Source organism: Panthera uncia, chromosome A2 (genome assembly GCF_023721935.1).
Source record: "Panthera uncia isolate 11264 chromosome A2, Puncia_PCG_1.0, whole genome shotgun sequence".
NCBI classification, from domain to species: Eukaryota; Metazoa; Chordata; class Mammalia; order Carnivora; family Felidae; genus Panthera; species Panthera uncia.
The window spans coordinates 94,833-122,186 of record NC_064816.1 but is presented as its reverse complement, the minus strand read 5'-3'; the positions used below and the strand labels follow the sequence as shown (position 1 = coordinate 122,186).

The window sequence follows — 27,354 nt, the reverse complement described above, 5'->3', positions numbered from 1 at the left end:
CCCCCCCCCCCTCGACTGCGCCTGCGCGCGGCGGCCGGGCCCGGACCGCACCTGCGCGCCCGCCCGCGGGGCACGCCGGGAAGTGGAGTCCCCGCCCCCGGCCCGCCGAGCGCGCAGGCGCGACCGCGGGGAGGGAGGGGGACCGAGCGCGCAGGCGCCTTGGAGCTTTCGACCCCCGGGAGGCCGCCGCCGCCCCTCTCTCGGGCTAGCACCCCGGACACCTGTGCGCGGGGAGGCGGGCAGGGTTGGGCTGCGTCGTCCCGGCACGGGCCGCTGAGCTTTTGGGGTCTTTTTTATGACGTCCCAGCACGGGGTGGGGCCGGGGGCGGGCCGGGGCGGGGTCCTTTGGCCCGGGAAGGGAGGACGGAGGCGGATTCCCTTCTCCGGCGGTTCTGAGCGAGCGGAAAGGGCGGCCCGGCCGGCAGTGGGTAGGCGGGAGGGTGGGGTGAGGGAGTGTCTGGGGTCCGCAGACCGGGTCCTCGTTGGGCGGTGCCTCACTTTCTCGAGGCAGAGGTGAGGAGTGACCTCCCTGCTCAATACGGTCCGACGAACTGGAATCCAGAGATGGGCAAGACACTGCTCCCCAGGGAAGCTGGGGAGATCAGTGCACCCCCGCTTTCGGGTTTCATTCGGCAGTGTTGATTCAGCACCCATCCTGGCCGACCCCCCCGCCTGAGTCCCACCCTCGGCTGAGCCCTGCTTGTGCCCGAATCGTAGACTGACCTTCCACCCCAGCTTGTCCTTCCTCCCGACTGCGGCTGAGCTCAGATCTGGCTGGTCCGAGGCCTAGACACACAACCCTTGCTGGGACACTTGGGCATGAGAGTCAGATGTGGTGCCCAGGCCAACATCCTGCACAACCTCAGGGTGACCGCTCCCCATGAGAGTGGGCGTTGGGCCAGTGGCGCCTGCTGTGGTCCCGCCCTGGGATGTGCCGGTAGCCTTGTTGGCAGGTGTCAGGGGCAGCCAATATCTGCAACACCTTGGGCTCCGCCCTCCTCCAGGTGTCCCAGCTGAGGACAGGCAGGTGTCAACCTGTCTGGGGCAAGGTGAGCAACATCTCCACAGGGGAGAGAGTCAGGGTACTCTGAGAAGGAACCCCGGGCGGAGCTGAGCTTCAGATGGCTGACCCAAGCCTGGGGCTTTGACCGTCTCATCCGTAAAGGGGGCTCTGGGCTTCGAGTCTCGGAACCTCTGCCCTCCTTGGAAGCGCGTGGAGTGGGCCCCTCAGCTGTAAAAGGACTGTGTGCCCTGTGGCAAGTGCACTCTGACGCTCGTTCTCTGCCTACAGCAGCAGTGTCGGCGTTGGCGTGTGGTAGCTTATGGATAAACGGTCGTGAGAGCTAATCGTGATTCTTCCAGAAAGGCTTCCCGGGATTTCCCTGTGTAATCCCCACAGCCCCACAAAGTGTTGGGTGGGCGGGGTAGCCTTGGAGACGGAAAGGGAGGTACCAAGTTTATGGCCGCTCCAACAGGTGCCACATGGGGCCTCATCCCCCAGGAAAGCCTGCTCCTTGGGCTCTGCAATATCCTGGAGAGCTGGTCATCTGGGGTGTCCACAGCACCTTGATTTTCCCTTAGGGGCTTCTCATTCTTAGTCTGTAAGGTTCAAATTGGACTGACCCCCCAAACCCTGGCTGCAGGGACGGGTCACCCAATCAGAGCGTTCCAAGCCCCTGGCTGCACTGGTTGGTTCAGGAACAGCATGTGGCTAACCATCGAATGAGATGCAGCTCTGGGACTTTTTCTGAGAACACTGGGCTGGGGTGACTGAGTGGGGACCTGGCCTGAGGTTAGGGGACCGTCTTATCACCACAAGCCCTACGAACAAAGGTGGCGCTCGGGGATCCTGATGACCCTGTGTGTGCTCCTGGATGCAGCCATGCTGACCTTCTCTGAATGCTCCAGAGGTGCAAGCTGATAAATTACTTTCGTTCTTATGAAGCCAGTTTGATGTGGGCCTCCCATCACGTGCCACAGGAGCGCCCTGCATTCAAACCTAAGTTCTGCTCTGACCTTGGAAATGGCCCTGGGATGCTAAGCCAGGTCTCAGTTTCTCTATCTGTAAAACGAGTTACATGAGATAATATTTGGAAAACTCTTAGCATGGGCCTTGAAGATGTTATGGAGAGGTATACAATGGCATTTTGCTGCAATCATGCCGGTTGAGAAGGAAGACGTGATCTCAGGAGGCAGGGACTGCAGGAGTGGAATAAAAGGACGGACGGGGGGAATGTGATCCCTCAAGGGTAGAGGGAAATGGAGTCCTAAGACAGAGGCTTCAAGGCCAGTGTGCTCTGGATGCAATAGAACTGGCTTCGAGGTCAGCCCTGCCTTTTCCTGGTTGTGCCACGGGGCCGGTCACTTACTGCGGGAGAGAATAATGCCCCCCTCACCTCCCATAGCCGTCCACATCCTAATCCCAGAGCCTGTGACTATACCACCTCACAGGACAAAAGGGACTTTGCAGATGAGATTAAGAATCTTGGGATGGGAAGAGAGCACCTGGCTGGAGCATGCAACTCGATCTCAGGGTCATGAGTTGGAGTCCGTTGGGCCTAAAGCTTGCATTAAAAAGAAGAGGAATCTTGAGATGGGAGATTATTTTGGGTAATCATGGTGGTTGGGCCCTGTGTAATCTACTCCATTCCCAAAGGACCAAAGTCAGACAGATGGGCAGACCCCGTGCTTCTGGCTCTGAGGATGAGGAGGGGCCATGGGCCAAGGACGGCACCTCTGGAAGCCGGAAAACCGAGGAGATGGGGCCCCCTGGGGCCCCTGGGGGAGCCAGCCCTGCCTACACCTGGGAGTTAGGATCTGTGAGCCCAGGGCTGTCAGAGAACCAGTGTGTGAAACTTTAAGCCACTGAATTCACGGTGATTTGTAACAACAGTCGTGGGAATTGAATACACTTAGCTCTGTAAGCTTCAGATTCTTCCGCTGGAAAATTGATTGATTGATTCATGACTTCCACGCACAGATCTAGGCCCTGGGGCTACAGAGAACAGGACTAGCAAAGCCTCCCACCTTTGGAGAGGTAGGGAGAGAGGCCATAAACAAATCGGTAAATAAATAGCGATTTTTGGTAGCAATAATTGCCAAGAAGAAAAATACAGTATGGTGAGGCATTAGCAACAGGAGTGGTTGGAGGGTTGGTTTGGAGAGTGGTCAGGGGAGGTGTCCCTCAGGAGGTGGCATCTGAGCAGAGACCAGAATGAAGGGAGGAAGTGAGCCATGTGGGTCTGGAGTAACAGTGTTACAGAGACAGGGGCTAGCACATACAAAGGCCCTGAGGTGGGGACAAGTTGCTTCAGCTAGAGACTGGTGTGCCCGAGACAGAGTGAGGGGACAGAGGCAAGACAAGGAGCTGGGGAGTCTCCTGGGTCAGCTTTCTTGAGTGCTGACTTTGCTCACAGGACTTGTGGTGGTGTAATGGCTCCAGAACTCAGGCCAGGTCCTCCCAGCTCAACTGTGTCAAAAACAATCCCAGGGCTGCATCTCATTGGCCATCCAGGAGTCACCTGCTGTTCCAGAAAAGGGCCAGCTGAGGGGGAGGAGGCATCCAGCCACTCCCCCAGACCCGGGTGGACAGGGGGCTTCCACAGTGGCCACAAACTCCAGGGGAGCCCCAGGTTTGGGAGGTCAGCTAGAGGCTCAGTCCCAGATACAGCAGGCCTAGGGTGTCCTTGGGATGTCTCTAGAAGTCCTAGGTATGTGGTTGGTTCTCGAAGGCTGGAGCAGAGCAAGGCAAGGGGTCCAAGCCATGACTTTGAGAACCGTGGCGTCCGGGCGGCAATAGATGCCTCAGGCTGGTGAGATTCTAAGTGAGGAGGATGTGTGAGGAGAGGCCCTGGACAGAGCTGGGGGGCCATGTCCCCCGACCCCCAAAGCTGAGATAAGAGGAGGAGGCCGCTACGGGGCGGGGCAGGAGCATTTAGAGAGTGGGCAAGGGGGTGTTTCCAGAAGGGGGAGGTTTGTAGTGTCACATGGTCCACACTGCTATGAGGTTGAGGCCACGTGCGAACGTTGTGTCAGCTTCCCTGGACTCTGGCGGCTGGCAGAGATCAAGCTGGGGTCGTAACGGACCTAAGGCCACGCATGATGGTGACCCAGGGAGGCAGCGGGCGAGGCTGGATGGGGCAGGGCAATTGTCCTGGCTGGACTTGGCCTCACTCTATTCTGGGGGGCTCTGGAACATGAGCTGCCCCAAAATTAGCTCCACCTGAGGCAAAGGGGCTGGCTTTTATACCCTCTGGCCCTCACTCACTAGCAATGCCTGCCCCAGAAGGAGTGGAGCTTCCTGGGCAGCGTGGCTCCCCTGCAGAGGGGCAGCGGTGAGCCGGGGCAGCAGGGCGGGGGCAGCCTGGAGGGGGCAGCAGGGAGGGGTGACCCAGTACACAGTGCCCACCTCAGCTTCTGAGGTCATGAAGGAGTGACCGCAGAGGCCCCCACCTGCCTGGGCTCCGGGACAGGTATGCACCTAATGCAGATGGCCCACCTGTCTACGAGCCGAGTGTGGGCAGGGGCCTCACCCACGATTTGTCCCTGCTGCTGCCCGGCCCCGTGGCGGCTGGGTTGCAAATTTCTGGAGCAATCCCTGTGTGTGGGCGCAGGACAGAGTAGAAGCATTCCAGCCAACACTTATCCAGCGGCTTGCTTGCTTTTCCTTAACCTTCCAGTTGCCCATGGCTGCATGATAAATGACCCTAAAGCTTCATGGCAAACACGGTGATCTGTCTCGCTCGTGAATCTGCGCAGTCGGTGCTGCCAGTCGCCTGCTGTCCCAACTCGCGGCTGCTGAGTGAACCGGTGAGCCCGGGGCGGGGGGCATGGGACCTGGCACCTTTTGTGACCTAGCCGTGGAGATCCTGTAGTCTTACAAAAGCCACCCAAATTCAGTGAAAGGGAATGCGGATTTCACCTCTCCATCTGCCTTTCGAGGGAGGGGTGGGGACGTTCTGGAAGCGTGTGGGAACAGAAATGTTGCTGTGGTCGGTTTTGCAAAACACATAGTGGCCACAACTCACAGTTCGCTGATCACCTGGCCTGCGCAGGGGGGAGGGATGGGGAGACAAGGTGGTCCTTGCCATCGGTAGCCTGAAAAATGGTTTCAGCTCTGTTCCCACGGGGTCTCCTTCAATCAGAAAAGGGGCCGAGTCCTGGGTCCCATTTACCAGAGTTGGAGGCGGAGGCCACGAGAGTGAGGTCACCGGCCGACCACCATTCTGGGCTGGGAATGTGACTCCTTCCTCCTGCTCCCAGAGGGGTTCCTCTTGCAAGCAACAGTCCCCTTGGAGGGGAGAGGGGTGCCCAGCGGGTGCTTGGTGAACAGTGATAGGACAGACTTCGCAGGTGTGTGTGGGTTCTGGGTGGACCGACGGCAGGTGACAGAGGTGGTGGAGGGTGTGGGTTCTGGAGTACGCCCCTTGCCGGTAGGGTGACCCTTCACTCCTCTGGGCCTCGCCTTCCCCATCTGCCAAAATCGGGGTAGTGATTTGCCTTCCTCGGAGGCACATAAGACCTTGCAGGGCTCACACGTGTCCGCCGTTTCCATCATCACTGTCACGATTACCTGCCCAGCCGGACTCTTCCTTCGACAGCTGGGGAACCCGTGGCCAGGAACTGGCTGGGTGGGGCACTTGTGGACAGCAGGGCCTCCTGGGTCTCAGGGTTGTGAGTCCAGGGCGCCTCGCTGAGCAGCGGAGGCAGGAGCGGAGAAGCATTTCAGCGGACATGGAGGGGAGGGAGGGGAGCACACACACCGGGTAGGCCTCGAGCACAGACTTTATTGCTGCCGAGGAGAGGGGCCTTTGTGGGGGTGGGGGGACGGGTGCCCGCTCCCTGGGACCCTCGGCCTCCCCTCCGAAGGGGCTGGGGCACGATTCCAGCTTGGAAGGCGGGCGTGGGGAGGGCTCCCCGCACTCCCCGCTGCATGCAGGGACACTCCAGTTCCGGCCTCAGACCTGCATTCCGCCAGGGAGCAGGTGGCCACCACCTTGTGGTGCCTCCAGCCGCCCAGGGGGAGGAGGCAGGGCAGGCGTGTGGGCGCTCAGCCCACCGGCTTGACCTTGGCTATGAAGAGGGCGGCAGCCTTCTCCAGGAACTCCTCCCGGGTCATGGGGGAGCTGGGCCGCCGAGCCACCAGGGCGCGGTCCATGGCCAGCGCCAGGCTGTCGGGGCCCAGGCGCGAGCCAGCCTCCAGGAAGCAGGCAGGCACGGCAGCCCCGTCGCTGGCCCGCAGGGCCCCCTCCAGGGTGTCCAGCACTGCCTGGCCCACGCGGCGGTCGGCCACAGCCAGCGTGGGGTCCTCCAGCAGCCGGTAGAGGGCGCCGGCCCGCGCCACAAACTCCAGTAGCACGAAGCAGGTGAGCATCCCGGCGCGGAAGACGTCCAGCGGCACGGCCTCATGGTCCCGGCACTGGATCTTGTGCAGCAGCGGTGCGACGACCTCCTCGGGGGCTTCCCCGTCCCGGCAGATGCGCTTGAGCAGCTCGCTGTAGGTGCGCCCGTCCAGCCCCGGCTTCTTCTTGCGCCCGCTGGCACTCAGGCACTCGTAGGCCACGCCGACGTTGTTGTTGAAGGCCGTCCTGCGGGAGGATAGGCGTGCTGGGCCAGCTGAGCAGAGTCCAGCACAGCCCTGGGACCCCTCCCCTGTCCCCATCTATCTTCCTCCAACAAACCAGGCCTGGGGGAGCCCCAGGGCCTTTGCACGGACTATGTGCTTTGCCTGGAGTGCCCTTCCCCCACAGGTCCTCCAGCTCCTGAGTTTTTACTGAGATGTCACCTTTCCTGTGGGGACCTCCCCTGCCTCGTCTATTTTTCTCCATGGCAGTTACCACCATCCGACTTAGTGTAAGATGTCCTTTCGGAATGTCGGCCCAGGAACCCTAGTGCCTAGAGCACTGCTTGGTGTATGGCAGGTGCTCTAGAAATGTCTGCTAAGTCAACCAACGGGCACTGCCCCACAGGGACCGTCCGACAATCACATTTACGCTTACGGGGTGGTCACTCTTGGCCAAAAGCTGAGCCCAGCGTTTAATACGGATTAGCTTATTTCATTCTGTCACAGTCCCATGGGCCAAAAGTAGGCAAACTACACCAGGGGGTCAAGTCTGCCCCAGCCCCCCCCCCCCCCCCGTCTATTTTGTAAATAAAGCTTTATTGGCACAAGGCCTCGTGCGTCCATTGACATGTTGCTTGTGGTCGCTGCAAAGCCAGAGCCGAATGGCTACAACAGCGACTGGGGCACAAAACCACCGGCACAGGAGGGGGCTGACCCTGCTGTGAGCTGTCGGCGCAAGGTGGGCATGGCTCAGGTTCCCCTGCACGGCCTGGCCGTGCAGGGGCCCTCACGAGCTGACTGGGGAGAACGGCGGTTACGTGCGGGTTGCAGGGTGAGCCTGGGTGGCTGGTTCGCCCCGTGTCTCACTCCCTCACTGGACTGGCAGCCTAGGGCCTGGCCGGTGGCCCAGCGCTACCGTGGCTGGTGGCCCGTTAGCATTTCCACCGTGACCAATAGGTATGGAGGCTCGGTGCAGGCTCACGGTCAGGCCAAGGATCCCAGAGAGGAGGGGGCCGGGCAACTGTGAGGCTTACACTCCTCCTCTGCCCGCTCCGCTCCAGGTGAGGGAAGGTACGCAGAGGCTCCACTCACCTCCCGTGTGACCTGGGCACGTCGTCTCACCTTTCTATGGGCCAGCGAGCAACAGACCGCAGCAAATGCTGGCCCGTAAGCAGCGGGTGCTTAGTGGAGGCTGGGCTGGCGCACGGCCGGTGCTCAGTACATGCTGGTCAATACGTGACCGCCACTGCGGTCATCACTGCTGCCCGGCGTGGGGCTTGTGGGCGGATGTGCTGACCCAGCGAGCTCTGTGGATCGGAGCCCCACGACAGAGGAGGAAACCGAGGCCCAGAGGCTGCAGAAGTGCAGCCTGGGGGGTCTCTCTGCCAGCTGGGACTCGCTTCTCTGTCGGTCGGGCTACAAACCCCTTTCTCTTCTCACTCATTGGCCCCTCGCCATTGCTGGAGCCAGCGGTCGGTGAGACTGCCCCGGGGAGCGCTGGCGTGGCGTTAGTGCTCACTCCTTTACCACGACCGTCACCCACGTGAGCCGATGCCTCAAACCAGCCCTGTGCAGGACTTGGGTTTTGTTTTTAAACATTTGCCTATTTTTGAGAGAGAGAGAGAGGAAGCACGAAAGTAGGGGAGGCGCAGAAAGAGGGACACAGGATTGGAAGCAGGCTCCGCGATGTGAGCGCAGAACCCGACGTGGGGCTCCAACTCACGAAACGTGAGATCACGACCTGAACTGAAATGAGCCGAGATCAAGAGTTGGCCACTTACCCGACCGAGCCACACAGGGGCCCCTGCAGGAGCCCGAAACATTAACTCCTTCCACCGGGAGGAGGAAAGAACGTGGGGGAGGTCCGCCGTGAACAGACTCGGCCGTCACCGGCGCCCCCAGCAGCTACGTGTCGCTGCGTAACAAACCGCCCTGAGCCCAGCGGCCTGAAATGGCAGCAAGTGTTCATGGCCTGTTTCTGCGGGTCGGGGACTCGGCAGTGGCTCAGGGTCTCTCGCGAGGCTGCCGTCAGGGTCCCCTGAAGGCTCACACACCGGCACCCTGGCGCCCGGGCCCGTGGCGTCTCCAGAGCCGCCGTGCGCCCTCCCCACGTGGCAGCCACCCCATCTGACATGCGGGCGCTCTGAAGGCCCACCACGCCCCTCAAGTGAGAGGAGCCACAGGACGTGGCTCCACCACCGACAGGTGAGCGGAGCCACGCGCAGTCCTGTCTCGAGCCAGCTTTGGGAGTGACTGTGGTGTCCCCACGGTCCGCTCCCCGCTGCCGTACTTGGGGAAACCAAGCAAGAGTCCGTGAGCACAGCCCCTCGCGGCCACGGCCTCGTAGTGTGAGAAGCAGTCCTTCGTGTCAGGGCTGTTTGTTACTGCCGCGTGACACAGCTTGTCTCGACTGACACCGACGTGGCCCAAGACTCATCTTTTCCAGCCACCGATTCTCTTGAGCGAATTCGCTCCTCCCTAGAGATGGAGACAGCCTGGCGCGAGAAACCCCAGGAGCTGGCTGGGTCCCCTGTTCACCGAGCTCCTGAGCCCCCCACCCTGCGGGTCTGGACCATGAGGGTCCTAATGCCTGTGTTGCAGGATAGAGGGATGGAATTTATGTCAAGGACTTAAAACAGCGCCCCATACGTGGGAGGGCCTCCTGCGCTCTGAGCCGCGTCCAGGGCCACGGTCCAGTGGGCTGTCCGGATGCCGTCCGCCTCGCGGGGCAGGGAGACACGCAAAGAGGTAATCACAGTCCCAGGCAGGGTGCTGAGGAAGGAGACACCCGGCCTCCAGGGCACTGGCCTCAAGTCAGCCCCTCACCCACACCGCATGCGGGGCCACCTGGCTCTGGCCATGTCACGCTAAAGAGTGCGAGCGTTTGTTTTAAAGATCCGTGTACGTGCGTGTATCTCCAGAATGAGACGTGGAAACGTTTCGCTTTAGACCAGAGGTTCTCAACAGGGGTGAGATCTGGGGACACTTCTGGTTGTTACCACCGGGTGGGTGGAGGCCAGAGGTGCTACTCGGCCCCCGGCAGGGCCTGGGGTGGCCCCACTCAGAGTGAGCTAAGGAACCGGGCTTGGTGGTGCCTTCTGAGCGTTTTCCCGGGTCATGGGGCGCGAGGTGGCGCTCTTTCTGTGGCGGTACAGTGGCCCAGAGGCCCCGGGGGCCACACGGCCCTCAGCAGGTCTCATAAAGCTTGTTTTGTGCTCTTGGGGACTTGGGGCTGGCAGGGGGGTGGCCGACTGCACACCACTGCCACCGTCACCAATCCCGGGGGGCCAGCGCTTCTGATTTTGCGAGACGTAGGACAAGGGGAGTTTGGATGACTTCTTCCCAAACCTTTCATGCCGATGACAGCCCCAACCTGGCCCAGTCAGCCCCACCGCATCAGGGCGAAGCTGCCCGGCTTCAGCTGGCGCCCCTGGTTTCCGCCCGGGGACTTGCCTGGCCTGGCTTCTGCCTCTGGCCCGTCAGGCAAGGTTCAGGGCTTCTGACTGCACTGTCTTCTGAGTTAGCCACTGGCTCTGTCTCTGGGGGGCCCAGGTGAGCCCCGATGCCAGCGGCAGACATGCCCTTGTTCACTGCACCCTCAGTGGCCCTGCCGTTCCAAACTGCCTCCAGCCAACGGCTCCCATGCCCCCGCACTGCAGTAAACAGAGTCCCCCCCAAACTGCACGTCTATCCAGAACCTGTGACTGGCCTTATTTGGAAATACAGTCTTTGCTGAGGGAACTAGTTCAGGATGTGGAGATGAGATGAGGTGGCCCTACATCAAATGTCCTCAGATGAGAGACAAGAGGACAGAGAGACACAGAAGGAGGGAGGCTTACCCTGGAGGGAGGAGGGCCGCCTGGAGACCCCCGAGCTCGGGAGGCAGGAAGGACCCTCTCCCCTGGAGCCTCCAGAGGGAGCACGGCCCCGGGACACTGACACCTTGATCTCAGACTCTCAGCCTCCAGAACTGTGAGAGAATAAGTCTCTGTGTGTGTTTCTCTTTTTTTAAGATTTTATTTTTAAGTAATCTCTTACACCCAACGTGGGGCTCGAACTTACGACTCTGAGATCAAGAGTCGTGTGCTCTACCTACTGAGCCAGCCAGGTGCCCCGGATACCTGTTGTCTTAAGCCACCGAGTTTGTGGTAATTTGTCCCAGCAGCCACGGGAAAGGAATAGGGCCCTCCTGGCCTTAAATCCAACAGACGCTTTGCAGCCCTCGTCTACGGGCCGCCGGACGGACACAGGACTGCCCCCGGTCCACAAAGTGCCTCCGTGTGAATTAGGAAAAAGCTCTGCAAAAAGCCATTTATATAAATGTCCTCATTTGTGACTGCCTGTGGGCGAGTGCCTCATGCAGTGCTTGACCTGCATCACCGTACATGGTGGCCCTTTTCCTCTCTGCCAGATGCCCCAGGATGCCATTCTCCGCTGGTTCCCGCCCTCATGTCTGGTTGGCCTGATCATGCTTCTTTGCGGGCTCTCTGAGGCTGGGGCTCCTCAGGGTTGGGTCCTGAGCTCTTCTTGGTTCTCCTGAAGCCTTCACACCCCTCCCAGCCGACGACCTCCTGTCCCAGTTGCAGACCTGTCTATTCTCCAGCTGCATGGTTCTCCCAGAGCCTGACTTAGAGTCCTGGAGCAACACTGCACGCTTTCCCCAGACCAATGACCTCCCATCTCAGTGGATGGCCCCATGGGCTACCTGGGACTCCCTTCCCACCCCAGCCCCTGCAGACCTTCAGACACGTGCATGCTCTTCTCAGATGCCCACCCTCCACACCCCTTCCCACACCTGAGACCTCTCCCCAGCTTCTCTGTGCCGTCCTATGGCCTGTACCCATGACTCTCTTGGGAGGCCGCCCAAAGGTGGGCACGTGCTTGAAACGTGCGGGGACCCCCTGGTGATCAGGCTGGAACACTCCCTTGCTTGGCTTCCGCTCCCTTCCTTGGTTCTTCTGGAAGCACTCCCTTATAAAATTACCCACACACAGATGCTTGCCTCAGGCTCTGCTTCTAGGGGCCTCTCTCCAGGGGTCTCAACCAAGACCTAGCCATCCACACCCAGTCATGACCTGGTCTGGTGGACGGTGCATGTCAGAAAGCGTCTCCTCAACCCCCCTGATGTGGACCATTCATTCAATCCATGGTCCTCAACCACCTTCCTTGGGCTCAGAACTGTTGGGGGCGGGCCGTGCTCCCGTGCAGTCACCATGTCCTCCACCCCACCAGGCCTCAGCCACCAGAAGGCTAAGGAGCCTGTGGGTCCCACACTGCAGCTCTACAGCCTCCAGGCCAGTGCGCCCGCCGGCTTCGAGCCTGCAGCCCCTCTCCCTGTGCCTAAAGCAGGCCTCTTTCTGGACACCACTCCTGCCCCATGGGCGCTACCTCCTAGGGTAGGGGTCTTGGGTGACTCCACCGCCCAGCCCTGTAAATACCCATTTTCTGGCCTAACGGATGGGGATGCAACGACGCTAGTAACAACACATCTAGGAAAAAACCTAGCTTGTTAGGACCTGGCTCGGAGGTCTCGCTCCGTGACTTTGGATGAAGTCCTCTCTGAGCTTTGTGATTTTTAAAAGTGGCGTGGGCTTCAAGGGGGAACTCAGCACCTGCAGAAAGGCATCACAACACACGAAGACGGCCAGAACTACAGGCGCCAGCCCCCCCACTCCCCGCCCCGGCCCCGCCCCGCACCTCTGGGAGTGGTGAGCCAGGCGAAGGTGCCACAGCGCGCGGCCCAGGCGCTGCTGCTGCAACAGGAGCTGGCCCGGGGGCTCCCCGGCGCCGCCGTTTGCAGGCGAGCGCAGGCCCATGTTCTCGAAGTAGTGCGCCAGGAAGGCGATCGGCTCCTCGGGCCGCGCCTCCAGCACCTTCAGCAGAGCCGCGCGCAGCATCTCCGTCACGCCGACCTGCCGCAGGAAGTCCTCCTCACTCTCGGTCGCTGCCGCTGCCCGGGACACCGCCGGCCGGCCGCTGTCGGGGAAACTGGCCGCCGGAGCCACGGCCGGCCGCCGTTTCTCCACTGCCGCCATCTTCGCTGAGGGCAGCGGGACCGGAAGCGCCGCCGTATTCCACAGTGCGCTGGCGCCTCGGGACGGCCATCTTGGTTAAGGGCAGAGCCCGCCCGGATCCCGCTGGAAGACTCTGGCAAATAACTGGAGCTGTCCACTTCCTGCCCCCTTGGGTTTTAATTGGCACTTTCCCTCCGGGTTCCTCTTCACGTGGGTTGGACAGCTTTCCAGGCTTCGGTCCGGAACCTGAATTTTACCAGACTCCAAAATGGCTCTCTAGGAAAGGACATGGTTTCTGGCCTGAAGCCGGATTGTTTGCCATCTTGGTAGTGGGCGAGTCCTTCATTAGCATGGTCCCCTAGCAACCGGTTTCCTTGGCTATCAGCGATGCCGGGCGGAGCGTGCGGGCGATTGTTCCAACTCCAGGACGGAGCGCCGCCCCTGCCCTGTTTTCTGATTTTCCGCTGAGTCTGTGCTCAGCCTGGCCTTCAGCCTAGTCCAATCTCCGTCTGAGTTTCAGGCTCGCCCGGTGGGGCGAGGTCTCCTCTCCCCCGCCAACCACCCACCAGGATGAATTGGGGGATCTGCTCTGAGCTCCCACAGCTCCCTGAATGAGTGGACCAACCAAGGCCCCCATTTCCCCGTCCCATGCTGTTACCTTGCCTCACCACCAGACGGCTCTCTCACACCACAGCCTCTGAAGCTCTGAACTCTCCGGTAGCTCCCCAGTGCCCTCAGGCGGAATCCTCAGCATCTACAGCTTGTCACCTGCTCATCTGATTTCCAGCTCTCCCCAACCCCACCCGACTGACTTCGCCCCCAAACCACCCCAAGAGAGATAAAATTTCCTTTAACGAGCCACTTCTGTGTCTTTGCTCACACTCCTCCCCATCCCCCCCGCCCCCCCCCCCAATACCTGTCCCCACTTGTCTTGAGGAATCCCAGTTATTCTCAAGTATCAGTGTTCCCACATCCAGGAGAAGCCACAAACAGTTGTGTTCTCCCACCCGGGCAGAATCCACGCCATGCTCCCTGTTGTGCCCTTTCCCCCAGCCCTGGCCAAGTTGGGGTTGGGTGCCTGTCCATCCCGACCTCTCAGGGGAGCCCCCCAGTGCAGAGGGTCGCTGGGGCTGGGTAGGAGATTCTGGCATCCCCGAAACACCACAGACACCACTGAGGTCAGACCACACGCCCTTTATTCCCTAGCTCTGGCCCATTGGGAGGTGGGGCCCCAGGGGTCCCACTGAGGGGAAACTCAGATGCTGGCCATCACAGTTAGCAGGTCATGGCCGGCTCTCAACCATGTAGATCCAGAACCCTGCAGATGTCCTCTGTTTGCAACTGAGTGGAAGGCAAGGAAGGCCATTTCAGGCCAGTCCTCCTCAATCCAGTCCGCGTGGGGCAGGGGCCCAGAGGGTCTGCTGGGGTTTGGTGGTCAGCCAGCAGGCCTGCAGCGTCTCCACAGGCGATGGGTGAGGAACGCCAGGAAGAGCAGCCCCAGCACCAAGCTGCCCGGCCACAGGGCTGCGGATGTCGTTGGGGGACCTAGAGAAGGAAGTGTCGGGAGCTCTGAACACCTCTTGGCGGGTTTGGGGGAGAAGCTTAGTAGAATCTGCTAGGGGCCTCCACATTTACTGGGTTCCCTGAAACTTTACAAAGGACTTCACGGTTTAGAATGTCTTTTGAAATGTCCAAAAGCTGCTAGACTATCCAAAGGTTTTGGAGTGAATCTTTTGAAAGGCACATAGGACCTTGTAGTTAGAAACGGGCTGTCCAGTGAGGTGACCGCCCCCCACGCCTGTGTTTGAAATACGGCATGTCTGAATGGGAAGTGAGGTCAGCGTAAAATCCACACCACGTTTTGAGGACTTAGTTTGAAAAAAGGAGAAAAGAATGTAAGATGTCTCATTTATAGTTCTGAATGTGGCTACTAGAAAATTTGAAATGACCTAAGTGGCTGTATTCTATTCTACAGGCTGTTGTAGGCTATAAAGTTTAGAGTTTACAAAGTGCTGTGAAATCTACACAGTCCCTTAGATTTACAGTCCTTGCCCTGCCAGGTAAGCGTGATCTTACATTTGGGAAGCCCACTGGACAGTTTGGGCAATTGAAGCCGGGCGGGACCATTCCTTGTCTAAGGTCTTGATGCAAGGCTTTCCTCCCTCTGAGGCTCCCCCAGCCCCCTCCCTAGCCCCCAGAACTCACAGATTTCAGGGACCAGGTAGAGGCTGGCCATCTGTCCCCCTGGGTCCAGGCGACACTGAAACCAGCCTTCAGGGTTGCACCTGGCCCACAGCACGGTCAGCCGAGCCAGGGCCCCAGCCTCCTGCCTCTCGTAGGCTTCAAGACCCCCAGGGGCCTGGGTCCAGCTCGCTGACATACCGGGGCCACAGGCTGCCTCACACAGTAGCTCCAGACCCCCTGGTGCTGGTGACTGGTGGATCTCAGGGCGACAGGGCCTGGTGGAGCTGTTCCCAGGCGGGGGCCCAGGACTCCTGGGGCTGTGGGTGGAGCTCAGCTCTGGGGTGGCCTTGGGGGAGGTCGTTACAGGGGGCTCCTGGGAGGTCAGCCTATGCAGGACTGGAAAACAGGGGGGTTGTTTTTTCTCCTGCCCCAGGCCCCTTCTCCTGCCTGCCTCTCCATTTAGACCACAGGGTTTGACCCTGTGGCCCCATCCTGGGCCACTTGGGCAAATCGAAGGGTATCCCAGTGGGTAGGAGTGGGGCCAGGGCCTGTCTTGGTCCTCTCCCCACTCTGAGTAAGCATCTGAACCTCTGCACCTCAATTTCCTCAGTGGTAAAGGGGTTGAGAGCCACCCATCCTAGGGGTGCCATGGAGAGCAATCAGAGTGTGGGCTTGGTGAGTACCGACTTTTATAAATTACAGGGCTAGTAGGTGGACAGAGGGGAGGTGCTCCCTGACAAAGTGAAGGGTGCCGGGGCTCTCTGCTCATCCCTTGTGCTGGAGATGGGAGGCTGAGCCCCAGGAGGGGTTTGTACATCTTACCAGAAAGTACCTTTCAGATCCAGTGGCCTCTCTGTGCGCTCTCCCACCACCCCTTCCCTGCACCCCGCCCCTTCCAATCGATCCCCACCCCCGGGGAGCTCCCTTGATCTACCCCCACCCCGATGACCCCAAGTGCAGTAACATGAGTTTCAGGGTGCCCTGCTGGAGAAGGGATTTGTGCTTTTTTAATGAGAGCCTGCCAGGGGCTTCATGATGTGGGCAGGGCCCCTCCCACATTAGACACGTTGTTAAATTAATAATGTCTGATACGAACTGAGCACCTGCCGTGTTCTTAGCCCCAAGTTAAATGTTTTCATTTGTTCATTCATTCAGCAAGTATTTACTGCGTACCTACCACGTGCCAGGCACCATGATTTCATCTGTCCTTCCGTCCACCCATCCACTCATTCGGAATGTATCTGTTGAATACTTACTATGTGTTGGGCACTGTTTTAGCCACTGGGGACGTAGCCGTGAATAAAACATATTCCTATCTCAGCAAAGCCAACAGTAGGGGAGACAGACAATGGGAAAAAAATGAAGAGAAAATCCAGGATGCCAGATATTGATAAAAAGTGTCAAAGAATATACAATAAGAGAAGTCACATGGCTCGTGTGTGTACACATACATGTGTAAGGGACAGTAACGGTGCTTTGACCCTTCAGACAGGGCAGGAAAAGCCTCACTGGGAAGGCAACCCGAGGAAAGTGAGTGATGGAACAATGGACAGAGCTGGGGGAAGAGCATTCCCAGTGGAGGCTGGAGCATGTGTAAAGGTCCTGAGGCAGGACTGCATCTGGCCTGTTGGAGGAGCAGCTGGGAGGCTCATGTGGCTGGAGCAGGGTGATGGAGGAAGAGGGAGGAGGTGACAGCAGGTCATTCAAGGCCCCGTGGATGAAGGAGGATTGGTTGTTTGTTTGGTTTTTTTTTACCCTGAGGGAGGTAGGAGCCCTGGAGGACTGTGGGCAAAGTAGGACAGGATCTCAGGGGGTCCGACACAGGGTAGGTGCTCAATAAATCTGGTGAATGACTGAATAGATGAGTAGGGAAGGTCACTCTGGTGGCATTTGATAGCCCCACCTGCTGTGGGAATTGTGACCGGTCCACACCGGGACACAGCAGGTGAGGGGTGGAGCCAGGATTCCAGAAGAGCCCCCGGGCAGCACTCATCAAGGCACATAGGAGCTGGGTGACTTCACCTACTTCCTGGGGACACCGAGTGCAGGCTGTCCAGAACCCCGAAGACTCACCTGGGATGGGCTGGTGGTGGCTCAGCTCCAAGCCAGGCAGCTTCATGGTTGCCTGGCAGTGGAGGGTGGGTGGGGTGGGGGTCCCCAGGGGGGGCAACAGCCAGCGCTCTGTCACTCGGAACAGCAGGTCCTCACCTTGCTGGGGCTCCTCCTCCACATCCCGGCCCAGGGCCTGCACCCCCTCCAGTTCTCGGTCCCCCAGGAGCAGGGACAAGGAGAGGGCCTCGGGACTGACGGGCGTGACATTGTGCGCCGTGCAGGCTACCTCTCGGTCCTGCTTGGCCACCAGGGCCACTGGGGAGACAGTCAGCTGGGCTGGGAACGCTGCAGAATGGACAGAGGGTTGGGGCCAGGTGGGCTTAGCCCGTAGGTCAGCTGGGCCCTGAGGAGGAGACTTGAGGGCAGGGCCAAGGGGTGAGTGGGGGCTGCTGGTGCACAGGGTGAGGGGAAGGCCCAGCGGCCACAGCTCGTGTGTCCAGAGTGCAAGATGCTGAAGAGGAGAGCAGAGCAGAAGGGGCGGGAGTCAGGAGGGGCAGGGTGGGGGGTGAGGAGAGCAGAGCAGAAGGGGCGGGAGTCAGGTGGGGGGGAGAACAGAGCAGAGCAGAAGGGGCAGGAGTCAGGAGGGGCGGGGTGGGGGGTGAGGAGAGCAGAGCAGAAGGGGCGGGAGTCAGGAGGGGCACTGGGCAGGGGTGAGGAGGGCGGGGAATGGGTTGCTGAGTGACTCAGGCTGAGCTGGGGCAGTCTTTGATCGGGGTGGGGGGCGGGCTGGGCAATCTGGGAGGGCGCCCAGGAAAACGCGGTATCGGACCGAGGCAGGGCAGGGCTGCTGGGCCGCGGAAAGTGCGAGGGCGGCAGGGGGGTTTGGGAGCTCACCGAACACCAGGAGCTGCACGGTCCGCTGGAAGGTCAGGTCCCCGCAGGAGCCCACGCACACGCGCGGGCCCGCCGCCGACAGGGAGGCGTTGTGCACGGTGAGGACGCTGCGGCCTGCGTCCGACCGCACGGCGCCCAGGCTGGTGTCCAGGCCGCGCCACTGCACCGAGGGCGCCCGGTGGCCGGCGCAGGCCAGCCGGCAGGTGAGCCGCCGCGACCCGCCCAAGGACACCGCCACCACCGGGTCTGGGGGCTCCACCTCCAGGGGCCCACCTGCGGGCAGAAGGCGCTCTCAGCCCAGACCCCACCCCCACCCCAGCGGCGGACCCCCTTGTCCCCGCCTTAGGGTCCTCAGCGGCCTCCCCGCCGCCCTGCTCCAGTCCTCCCTGTGCCAGCAGCCCCCCCCCCGCCCCAAACTCGTTCCCCTAACGGGGCCCCTTGCCTTGCTGACCGAGGCCTCGATGGAGGAGCCCCAGGAAGAAGGGGAGCAGGAGGCAGAGGCTCTGGTCCATGCCGGGTCCGGCTCTTTCCCCCGCCCAACAGGACTGGCTTAAATAGTGGTGACCCGGCTCCTTCCCGCCGCCCCCTCCTCCAGCGAGTCCCTGGGGGTTTCCCGAGGGGGTTTCCCGTCCTGACCCCCGACCCTGGAGGCGACGGCGGCGCTGCGAGGCAGAGGCCCGGGGCCAGAGATGGGGGGCGGGGGGACCTCGCGGCCGAAGTCAGAACAGAGGGAGCGGGAGCGGGAAGGTATGAGCGCACTCCAGTTTGAGAGACCGGAAGATCGGAGGCTGGAGGCCAGAGAGGGGTGGCAGTTGAGGTCAACTGAATGGAAATCAGAACCAGGCCGGGGGAGGCTGAGCGGGGGCGGGGGTGGAGAGTAGCCTCCTTACCTCCCGGAAGTGCAGAGATGGGTGGGTGGGAGGTGGCCTCCTGGCGGCTAGAGTCTCTGGGGTGGGCTCCTGGGGGGGCGGTTTCTGGGGTGCGGCCTCCTGAAAGAGGGGTCCTTCAGGGTGAGGATTTTGGGGTGGTGGGGGTCTCCTAGGGGTTATGTTCTCTGAGACGGGAGGGTCTCCTGGGGGTGATGGAGCTGAGACAGGTACCGCTGCGGCCTCTGAGCTTGTCTGCCCTCAGGTAAGACAGCTCTGGCCCTTGGGAGTCTGGGACCTCCCTGCTGTGTTCCACACGGGTCCTGAGATCCACAGGGAGGCCTGGGAAGGGACTCTGGCCAGGCTCCCCACTCACAGCTCTCATCAGTGAGTCCTGAGAAATCCGTCCACGGTTTCCTCTTGCCTCTCAGCCTGGCCTCGTTTCTTTGTCCTTTGTGGCCATGCATCACCAGCCCCCAGAGTGACACCTCTCTGCGCACGGTGACTCACACCGCAAGGCTGCCTGTGGCATATGGCATAAAGGGAAGAACCCTCACTTGCCGGGAGCCTTGCAGGGTCGGGCAGCCTCAGGGCCTTGGCGTGGCGGTGCCCTCACCCTGTGCCGCCTCTGCCCAAAGGTTGCCTCCTCAGAGTCTTTCCCAAGCAGCTTCAGTCTCCCCGGCAATGAGGTGTCGATGAGCCACTAGCCCTGCGCCTGTGTCCTCTCAGTGTCTCAACTGCCAGAGGCAGAAACCGAGGCACAAGAGCAGAGGCTGGTAGCACAGGGGGGAAACTGAGGCGTCTGTGTGAGCTGAGTCCTGTCTTCCTTGGTCCCACCCCCCTCGAGCCTTGTGCCGGGAAAGCGGCACAGGAAGGTGGACGCCAAGGTGCGGCCCTCCCCGGGCCGGAGGTGCGGGCCTTTCTCGGGAAGCTGGGCTCTTAACCCGGGCAGGGGGCAGTGGGCCCCGTGAATGGGCCTCTTCCCAGCCCCTGACCCTGCTTCCTGCTTCCGTCCCTGCTGAGGCCTCTTGTAGGGTGTGACCCAGCTCTCTGGGCTATGCCTCCCCACCCATCACCGGTGCTCCATGGTGCTCATTCCAAGCCCCAAACGCTCTACCTGTGTGGATGACAGACCCTCGCGCTCAAGGACACTCACAGCTCTAATCACCGCTGGTATGGGCTGATCAGATTAAGAGGGTTCTGGGCAGAGGTGAGGAGGAGCTGGAACCTGGGGTGGGGGGAGGGGAGGGGGGGAAGAGGGGGGAAGAGGGACGGGACAGGGCCTGGAGAGAGGGTCGAGGTGGACCCTGGGGAGAGGGGGGGGAACTCTGGGAGCCCAGGACCAGCACTGGAGGGGACTGAACGGCATTTCGCGCCTGCATCTGGTCTCATATCTGGTCTCATTGTTAGGAGACTGAGCCCATGGAGCCGCCTGGGTGGGGACTGAGGTCCTCCCCTACATCCCCCGCCCCCCCAACCTGAGCTTCCTGCAGTGCCTGCCTGCAGATCCCCCTCCTCCTTCCCGGCATTGTCCCCGCCCAGGATGAAGTCCTCAGTGGCCTTGGCAGGAAACCTCCTTCCCATGGAGGGTCCCAGCCTCCCCCCACCCAAGACTTGTCATCGTGGACTCCACCTTCCCATGACAGCAGTAGTTCTCTGGGGGGGGGGGGGGTGCTGGCTTCCTCAGAGGGTATCCAGGGGAGACCACTTGCCCAGCCCCCCAGAGATGCCCATTCTCTTCAGGGACACCCTTCCCACCGGGGCTGGGCCAGCTCCACTCATTGGTGCTACTGGTCAGTTGGGGGCTCACAGCTCTTTCTTTGACGTGGGCTGGAGCCATGAGGGCAGGGTCTTCTGGGGTCCTTCATCTAGCTCTGGTGCTGGAGGACCCCAGACCTAGGACGTGCCCCCCCCTCCTGTGGTCACTCTCTGCTTCTGTGGGTCTCAGGGATGGTGGAGAAGGCTATGGAGGCTGTGAATGATTCTTTAATAAAGACCCACGCAGAAGGCTCTGGAGGGCTGGCAAAATTGCCCTGAAGTTGCCTGGCTGAGCTAACCAAGGGAGCATGGCAGGAGGGATGATCCCCAGGGCACCAAGGTTGGGGGCCGGAGCCCCAAGTAAATAGTGAACACTGAATGCTCATGAAGGACAACACTGCATGAGTCTCTTTCTGTGAAGCTCAGCCCCAAACTGGTGGTGGCCAGGTAGCTGTCACAGGCAGGGCTGTTAGACCCGGGGGTCTACACCCTCCCTGACCCCTTGGGGCCTGTCTGAGGACCTGAGATTTAAGTTGTCATGAGCATCAAGGGGGCAGAGGCTTTGGGCTGTGATATCTGATTCGGACTGAACGGAGGCACCCAGTGCGGGGTGGGGTTGGGGTAGTCTGCAAAGGCCCCGCAGCTGGGCCCGGTGTCCCTGGGGACTGTGGCGGGTCCCCCCACCAGGGGGACCTCAGGCTGGGCTAGCGCTGAGGGAGTTGAATAGGCAAGGTTGGGGGTGCCCTGAAGATCCTTAGGCCCTGAGGAGCCGGAAGGCACATCTTGGTGACAGCTGATTTTGGGGTGCTGGCTCCATCACTCCGAGGCTGGGGGACCTGAGCGGGAGTTGGTGGGGCCAGGGCTCCCAGAACTGTAACCCCTGACCTCAGGCCCTGTTGCTAAGTCAGGCTATGCTGTCCTCTAGCAGCGGCTTCTTGCTGATGGGGGCCCCACCCGAAGGGCTGTGGGACACCTTGGGGGCCCACCACCAAGCTTGTTGTGGGCACTGGGCTGCAGGGCAGGTGATTGTGCTGGGGGCGGGGGGAGGTCAAAAGGGTGACCAGGAGCTCGAGGAGAACAGAGGAGGTGCTGAAGGGGAAGGGGGGCCCAGGGTGATGCGCCAGTGAGAAGACAGTGAGCATCAGAGGTCAATGTGGGTGTCCCTGGAGGCAGGCAGGTAGACATGTGGGACGCAGGAGGGTCAAGGGTTTGTCCAAACGGTTTGCCATGCTGGTCCTGACAGCTTTGTCTGGGGCCCCGGGCCACCATTTTGCTCAGCTCCATGTGGGACAGATGGAAGACAAAGCTGTAGTTGGGGGGGGGGGGGCCCAGCCTCTTGCACAGGCCACGGATGCTGGCAGTCCTGTTCTGCACGACGCCTGGGGCCAGAACTGCAGGTGAGTCAGCGCCCCTCCCGGATGCCCCCCAGGGCAGGGGGCAGAACAGGCCCAAAGTGAGCCTAGGAGGTACGGGCAGACCAGGGTGGAGTTCTGGGGCCAGTCCTGTCAGTCTAACCAGCGATCTGCCCATCTGTCCGTGGGTCATCCGCCACTGTCCATCCATCTATCTCTCCACTCCTTGACCGTCTGTCCATCCCGCGGCCCATCGTCTGTGCATCTACCTGTGCACATGTCCGTCATGTGGACACCCGCTCATTTGTCCTGCCCCGACTGAGTGCCCTCACCATTCTCCCCTCGGGCTGACCGTGCCGACTACAGCCGTCACGGACTGGGGACCAGCTGTACCTGACGAGGCAGTCACTGCTGTGCCCCAGAAAGATGCAGTGCTGGTGACTCCTTGGCTTTTCTGTGAGGCGGTGGGCCACCCTTTCCCCATCCCCATCCGTGCCCGTATCCATCCACGTAGATGTGGCAGTAGATTCACATCGTTCAGAAGGGTTTGCCCAGGGTCGCCGGGTCCGTGGTTGGGTGATTCCAGCCACGTGCTACGTCAGCCTGGCCCAGCAACCACCGGAGGGCCGGGCTGGCGAGGTGACAGCTTTGGGCCACACCGTGAACGGAGGCCAGGGCAGCACTGTCACTGATTTGTCCCTACTGACCACCTGAAATATAATTCTGAATTAAAGTTTCAACTTACAAGCAGACACTTGACTCAATTACTAGAAAACTTGTAAGTATGTTTGCAACAACTTGGCTTTGTGAATCTACTTTTTCATCTGCAATTTTATTAAATCTTATAGATGAAAAACATCCAATGAAAATTAAATGTAAAATGCACGTAAGTGTAAAATACAGACTAAACTTTGAGGATTTAGTATGAAGAATGTCACACATCCTAATATTTACTATATGTTGAGGGGCGCCTGGGTGGCTCAGTCGGTTAAGCGTCTGACTTCAGCTCAGGTCACGATCTCGCGGTCCGTGGGTTCGAGCCCCGCGTCGGGCTCCGTGCGGACAGCTCAGAGCCTGGAGCCTGTTTCGGATTCTGTGTCTCCCTCTCTCTCTGCCCCTCCCCCGTTCATGCTCTGTCTCTCTCTGCGTCAAAAATAAATGTTAAAATTTTTTAAAAATATTGATTACATATTGAAACAACTGTACTTTGAATATACTATATATAAAATACATTTTATTTTACATTCTATAAAACTCATTTTATTTATGCTACCTTTTAATTTTTTATTTATCAAAATGTTTATTTTTTTTTTATTTAAAAATTTTTTTTTTTTAACATTTATTTATTTTTGAGACAGAGAGAGAGACAGAGCATGAACGGGGGAGGGGCAGAGAGAGAGGGAGACACAGAACTGGAAGCAGGCTCCAGGCTCTGAGCCATCAGCCCAGAGCCTGACGCGGGGCTCGAACTCACAGACCGCGAGATCGTGACCTGAGCCGAAGTCGGACGCTCAACCGACTGAGCCACCCAGGTGCCCCAAAATGTTTATTTTTGAGAGAGAGAGAGGGAGAATGCGAGTGGAGAAGGTGCAGAGAGAGAGGGAGACAGAGGATCCGAAGCAGGCTCCACGCTGACAGCAGAGGGCCTGATTCGAGGCTCGAACTCATGAACCGTGAGATCATAACCTGACCCGAAAGCTGACACTTAACTGACTGAACCACCCAGGTGCCCCTTAAAGTTTAAAAAAAATTTATTTATTTTGGGGGCACCGGGCGGCTCGGTCAGTTAAGCGTCTGACTCTTGCTTTCGGCTCAGGTCATGATCTCCTGGTTCGTGGGCCGGAGCCCTGCACTGACATCGAGGAGGCTGCTTGGGATTCTTTCTTGCCCTCTCTCTCTCTGCCTTTCCCCTGCTCGAGTGTGCTCTCCCTCTTTCTCAAGAGAAATAAACTTAAATAAAAAAAGGTTTATTCATTTTTTTTTTTTAAATTTTTTTTTCCAACGTTTTTTATTTATTTTTGGGACAGAGAGAGACAGAGCATGAACGGGGGAGGGGCAGAGAGAGAGGGAGACACAGAATCGGAAACAGGCTCCAGGCTCCGAGCCATCAGCCCAGAGCCTGACGCGGGGCTCGAACTCACGGACCGCGAGATCGTGACCTGGCTGAAGTCGGACGCTTAACCGACTGCGCCACCCAGGCGCCCCAGGTTTATTCATTTTTGAAAGAGAGAGAGTGAGCAGAGGAGGGGCAGAAAGAGAGGGACAGAGCATCAGAGGCAGGCTCCATGCTGACAGCAGAGAGCCTGATGCGGGGCTCAAACTCATGAACTGTGAGATCATGACCTGAGCTTAAGGAAGTCGGACGCTTAACCAACTGAGCCACCCAGGTGCCCCTATGCTACTTTTTAGAAAGTTATGTATTGATTTATTGATTTATAGAGCATGAGCTGGGGAGGGGCAGAGGCAGAGGGAGAGAGAGAATCTTAAGCAGGATCTACGCCCAGCGGAGCCCGCCATACTTGGCCTCAAGAGATCATGACCTGATCTGAAATCAGAGTTGGAGGCTTAACCAACTAAGCTGCCCAGGCGCCCTAAGACTTTTTTTTAAAGTAACCTTTCCACCAATGTGGGGCTCAAACTCACAGCCCTAGAACAAGAGTCGCGTGCTCCCCTGACTGAGCCAGCCAGATGCTATTTATGTCCCTTTTTCACTGTGTTTTTTTCAGCATGGTTGCGGAGCATTTAAGTGAGCTGTGTGTTCTAGTGGGCAGGGGGCTCTGTCCTCAGGCTGGGTTTGTGGCCTGTCTTGGGCACAGAATGGAAATGTCCTTTGGTTAGGTGGGTAGCTCCCCTCTCCTCCACCTACCTGCAGGCTAAGACCTGGGAACCCTTGGTGTTTCATCACACTAGGACAGTGGTTCTTACCCTGGTGATCCTGGGTGATATGTAGCAGAGGCAGGTGGTTGTCGGGGGTGGGGGGGGGGTGCTCCTGGCATGGCGATGGGGGCTGCTACTGCTCAACCCCCCCCCACGGGGCCCAGAGAACAATGGAGCCCCAATGCCAGCAGTGCTGGGAACTTCAGAGGTTGGGACATGCTGGATGGGTGACGATGTGGAGGGGTAGGGATTGAGGCCGGGGTTACGGTTAGGCTGAGGCCGGGGGTCACGGTCGGCGCTCACACCAGAGCCCTTCAGAGAAGGTCTCTTGCCCAGGAAGCTTCTTTCAGGCGTCTGCACCTGCGACATGGGTTAGGCCACGGATGGCACGGATGGGAGTCTAGCAGTTATGTCTGAGTGATGAGGCGGGGCCAAGTTCAGAGCATGGAGGTGGTTCTGCGAGGAAGGTGGGAACTGAGGTTGCAGGACTGTGCCCGGGTGTCTGCGACAGGGGCCTGGGTGGACCGAGCTGGCTTTGGGGCTTCTGGGAAGGGAGGGGGTTCAGCGTCCAAGGCTAAGACTGGAGTCCCGGCCCGTCCATACGGGCTATGGGTGCCCAGTATGGTTAGGGTTGGGGTAGGGTTCCGGATCGGGCCGGCGCCGAGGGTCAGGGGTGGGCAGGGGCTCGGGCACTTTCGGCGCCGCCGTCCTCGGTGACGATCTTCTTAGCCAGCGGGACATCGCGAATCTTGTCGTCGGCAGCGGCGCCGCGGCCCCGCAGCACGTTCACATCCTGCCTTCCGGCCCCGGTCCCGCCCACAAGTCCCGGCGGGCCCTGCGCTCGCCCCGCGCTGCCGCACTACAACTCCCGGCATGCCGCGGACCCCGGTCGGTGTTTCCCACAAAGCACCGCGCACAGCGCCTGCAGGGCTCCGAGCCGCGGACCCGCGGGGGCAGGGGCGCGTGCTGTGGGCTCCTGGCTGCTTGCGAGGTCGCGCGAGGAACTGCGGTGCTCGCCCCCCGCCCCCCGCCCCCAGCCCTCTGGGGTGGGCACCGGCCCGACGTCTCGGTCGCGCGTCCGCGGGGCCGGTGTCGGGGAGGCAGCGAGAGGTCCTGAACCCGGGATCTGCGTGCGGAACCCGGAGGCAGCAGGCGCTCGATAGATACGCGCGGCATGAGTGCACAGAGGGGCGTCTCTGGGACCGGAGTCCGAGGCCGCGGGGTTCCTGCTCTCTTCCCCGCGGGGCCGGGATCGCGGCTAGGGGCGCTGGGATCCCTCTGCGAGAAGAGGCCTGTTGCTGGAGGCCGGGGGCTTATTGACCGCCCTGGGGCCAAGGTGCTGGGGAACTCGAGTGTGTCATCTAAGGGTTGGAGGATGTTTCCGGAGTCTGGCGAAATGGTGGCAGAGGCCAGAGTCAGGCCGAAGGGTGGCTTGTCACGGGGGGCCTGATGTCAAAGTCTGAGAGCAGTTGCTAGGGATGAGGGTGACTCAATTCAACCAGTATTTATTGAATGCTTCCTAGATGCCAAGCGTTGTTCTAGGTGCCAGGGTGACAGCAGAAATCCAGGTGGGCAGACCCCTGCCCCAAGGAGCGTTCATTCTAATGGAAGGGGGAGGGGGCAGGAGAAACAGGGTCAAAAGCCTAACTCTGTGGCGCATGCTCATTCCTGTGGTGTCGCTATCCCGTCGTGGCTGATCAAACCACCATCATGACTACCCACGTGGCATCAACCAGCTCACAGAACTCCTGCAAGCTGCACAGTCGTCTCTCACAACTCCAGCCCAACACTGTGCAATGGGAAGAATGGTATACTGTGTTAGCGAGTGATAAATTCCGTGAGAGAAAACGAGTAAGGTGGAAGAGGGATCGGTAGAGTGGTAAGCTGGGTGGTCAGAGGATGTTTGCAAGGAGAGGTCTGAGCAGAGACTTGAAGGGACTGCAGAGACTTAGCAAGCATGTATGGGGGAAAGGGTGTACCGGGTGGAAGGTACAGTGAGTGCAAAGGCTCTGAGGCTGGAGCTGCCTGGTGTGTTCTAGAAAAGCAAAGAAGGCAGAGGGCTGCAGCAGAGGGATGGATGGAGCCAGAGAGGAGAGAAAGCACTTGGCTGGGTAGGAGTTTGTAGGCTCCAGGAAAGCCTGCCGGGACCCCTATCCAGCCCTCCAGTCCTCCCAGTACAGCCCTTCCTTCCTCTGAACCTCAGTGTTTGCATCTGTAAAATGGAGACCCTTCAGACACGCAGCCGGGCACTCAGCAGAACACGAGAGCTCTGTCCCACGTGGAGAGCTGCCACTTTCCTGGAGGGAGACCGGAGGGGAGCCTGGCTCCCCTGGTTCACTGTGTTCTTGTCTTGGGAGAACAAGTCTTCTTTGTTAGAGTCCGCTGGGAACAAAGGGGCAGGAAGCCACAGAGGCACGTGAGTCTGAGTCAGGGGCTGGCCTCGGGACAGAGGACAATTGCGAGTGCCCTGGGGGAGTGACAGATCAGGGCAACTGGGGAGCCAGAGCCGCAGCTGACGCTGGATGGGGCGGCCCATGAACACCTGGCCTGCTGCCACCCGTGTGCCAGGGACAGAGAACAGCAGGCCAGTCACTGACCCAGCCTCCTGGCGGTGCAGCCCCGCTTTCAGCCTCCAGATGATTCCAGAAGGGAATGGTGGGGACTTAGACCCACAGCAGTGGTGATGTCAGTGATAGCCCCCTTCACCCGCAAGTCAAAGGTGTTTGCTCTGCACCTGCTCTGGACTCCTACCGCCTCTTCCCGTGTGCGCGCCTATGTGTGCGTGTGCTAGCGTG

General features: G+C 59.9%; 2 protein-coding genes and 1 long non-coding RNA gene across 4 annotated transcripts; 1 reads left to right on the top strand and 2 right to left on the bottom strand.

Annotated features, from left to right (window-relative positions):
- Positions 1-39: 39 nt before the first annotated feature.
- Positions 40-4,915, top strand: LOC125928768 (uncharacterized). The gene is made up of 2 exons (XR_007459750.1): positions 40-428; positions 4,680-4,915. It is a non-coding gene; the product is annotated as an uncharacterized LOC125928768 (long non-coding RNA).
- Positions 4,916-5,768: 853 nt separating this feature from the next.
- Positions 5,769-12,635, bottom strand: TPGS1 (tubulin polyglutamylase complex subunit 1). Its single transcript, XM_049639440.1, has 2 exons — positions 12,260-12,635; positions 5,769-6,587 (listed from the first exon to the last, which is right to left on the bottom strand). Exons 1-2 carry the CDS (start codon positions 12,595-12,597, stop codon positions 6,050-6,052), a joined length of 876 nt encoding a protein of 291 aa, XP_049495397.1. The 5' UTR covers positions 12,598-12,635; the 3' UTR covers positions 5,769-6,049.
- A 1,115-nt stretch (positions 12,636-13,750) lies between these two features.
- On the bottom strand, positions 13,751-18,248 carry MADCAM1 (mucosal vascular addressin cell adhesion molecule 1). Of its 2 annotated transcripts, none has more exons than XM_049639438.1 (5): positions 18,158-18,248; positions 17,707-17,979; positions 16,834-17,157; positions 14,782-15,156; positions 13,751-14,121 (listed from the first exon to the last, which is right to left on the bottom strand). In XM_049639438.1, exons 1-5 carry the CDS (start codon positions 18,216-18,218, stop codon positions 14,012-14,014), a joined length of 1,143 nt encoding a protein of 380 aa, XP_049495395.1. In that variant the 5' UTR covers positions 18,219-18,248; the 3' UTR covers positions 13,751-14,011. The 2 variants fall into 2 exon arrangements, with proteins under 2 accessions (XP_049495395.1, XP_049495396.1); XM_049639439.1 differs by having other exon boundaries at positions 16,969-17,157; positions 18,158-18,245.
- Between the last annotated feature and the right edge of the window lie 9,106 nt (positions 18,249-27,354).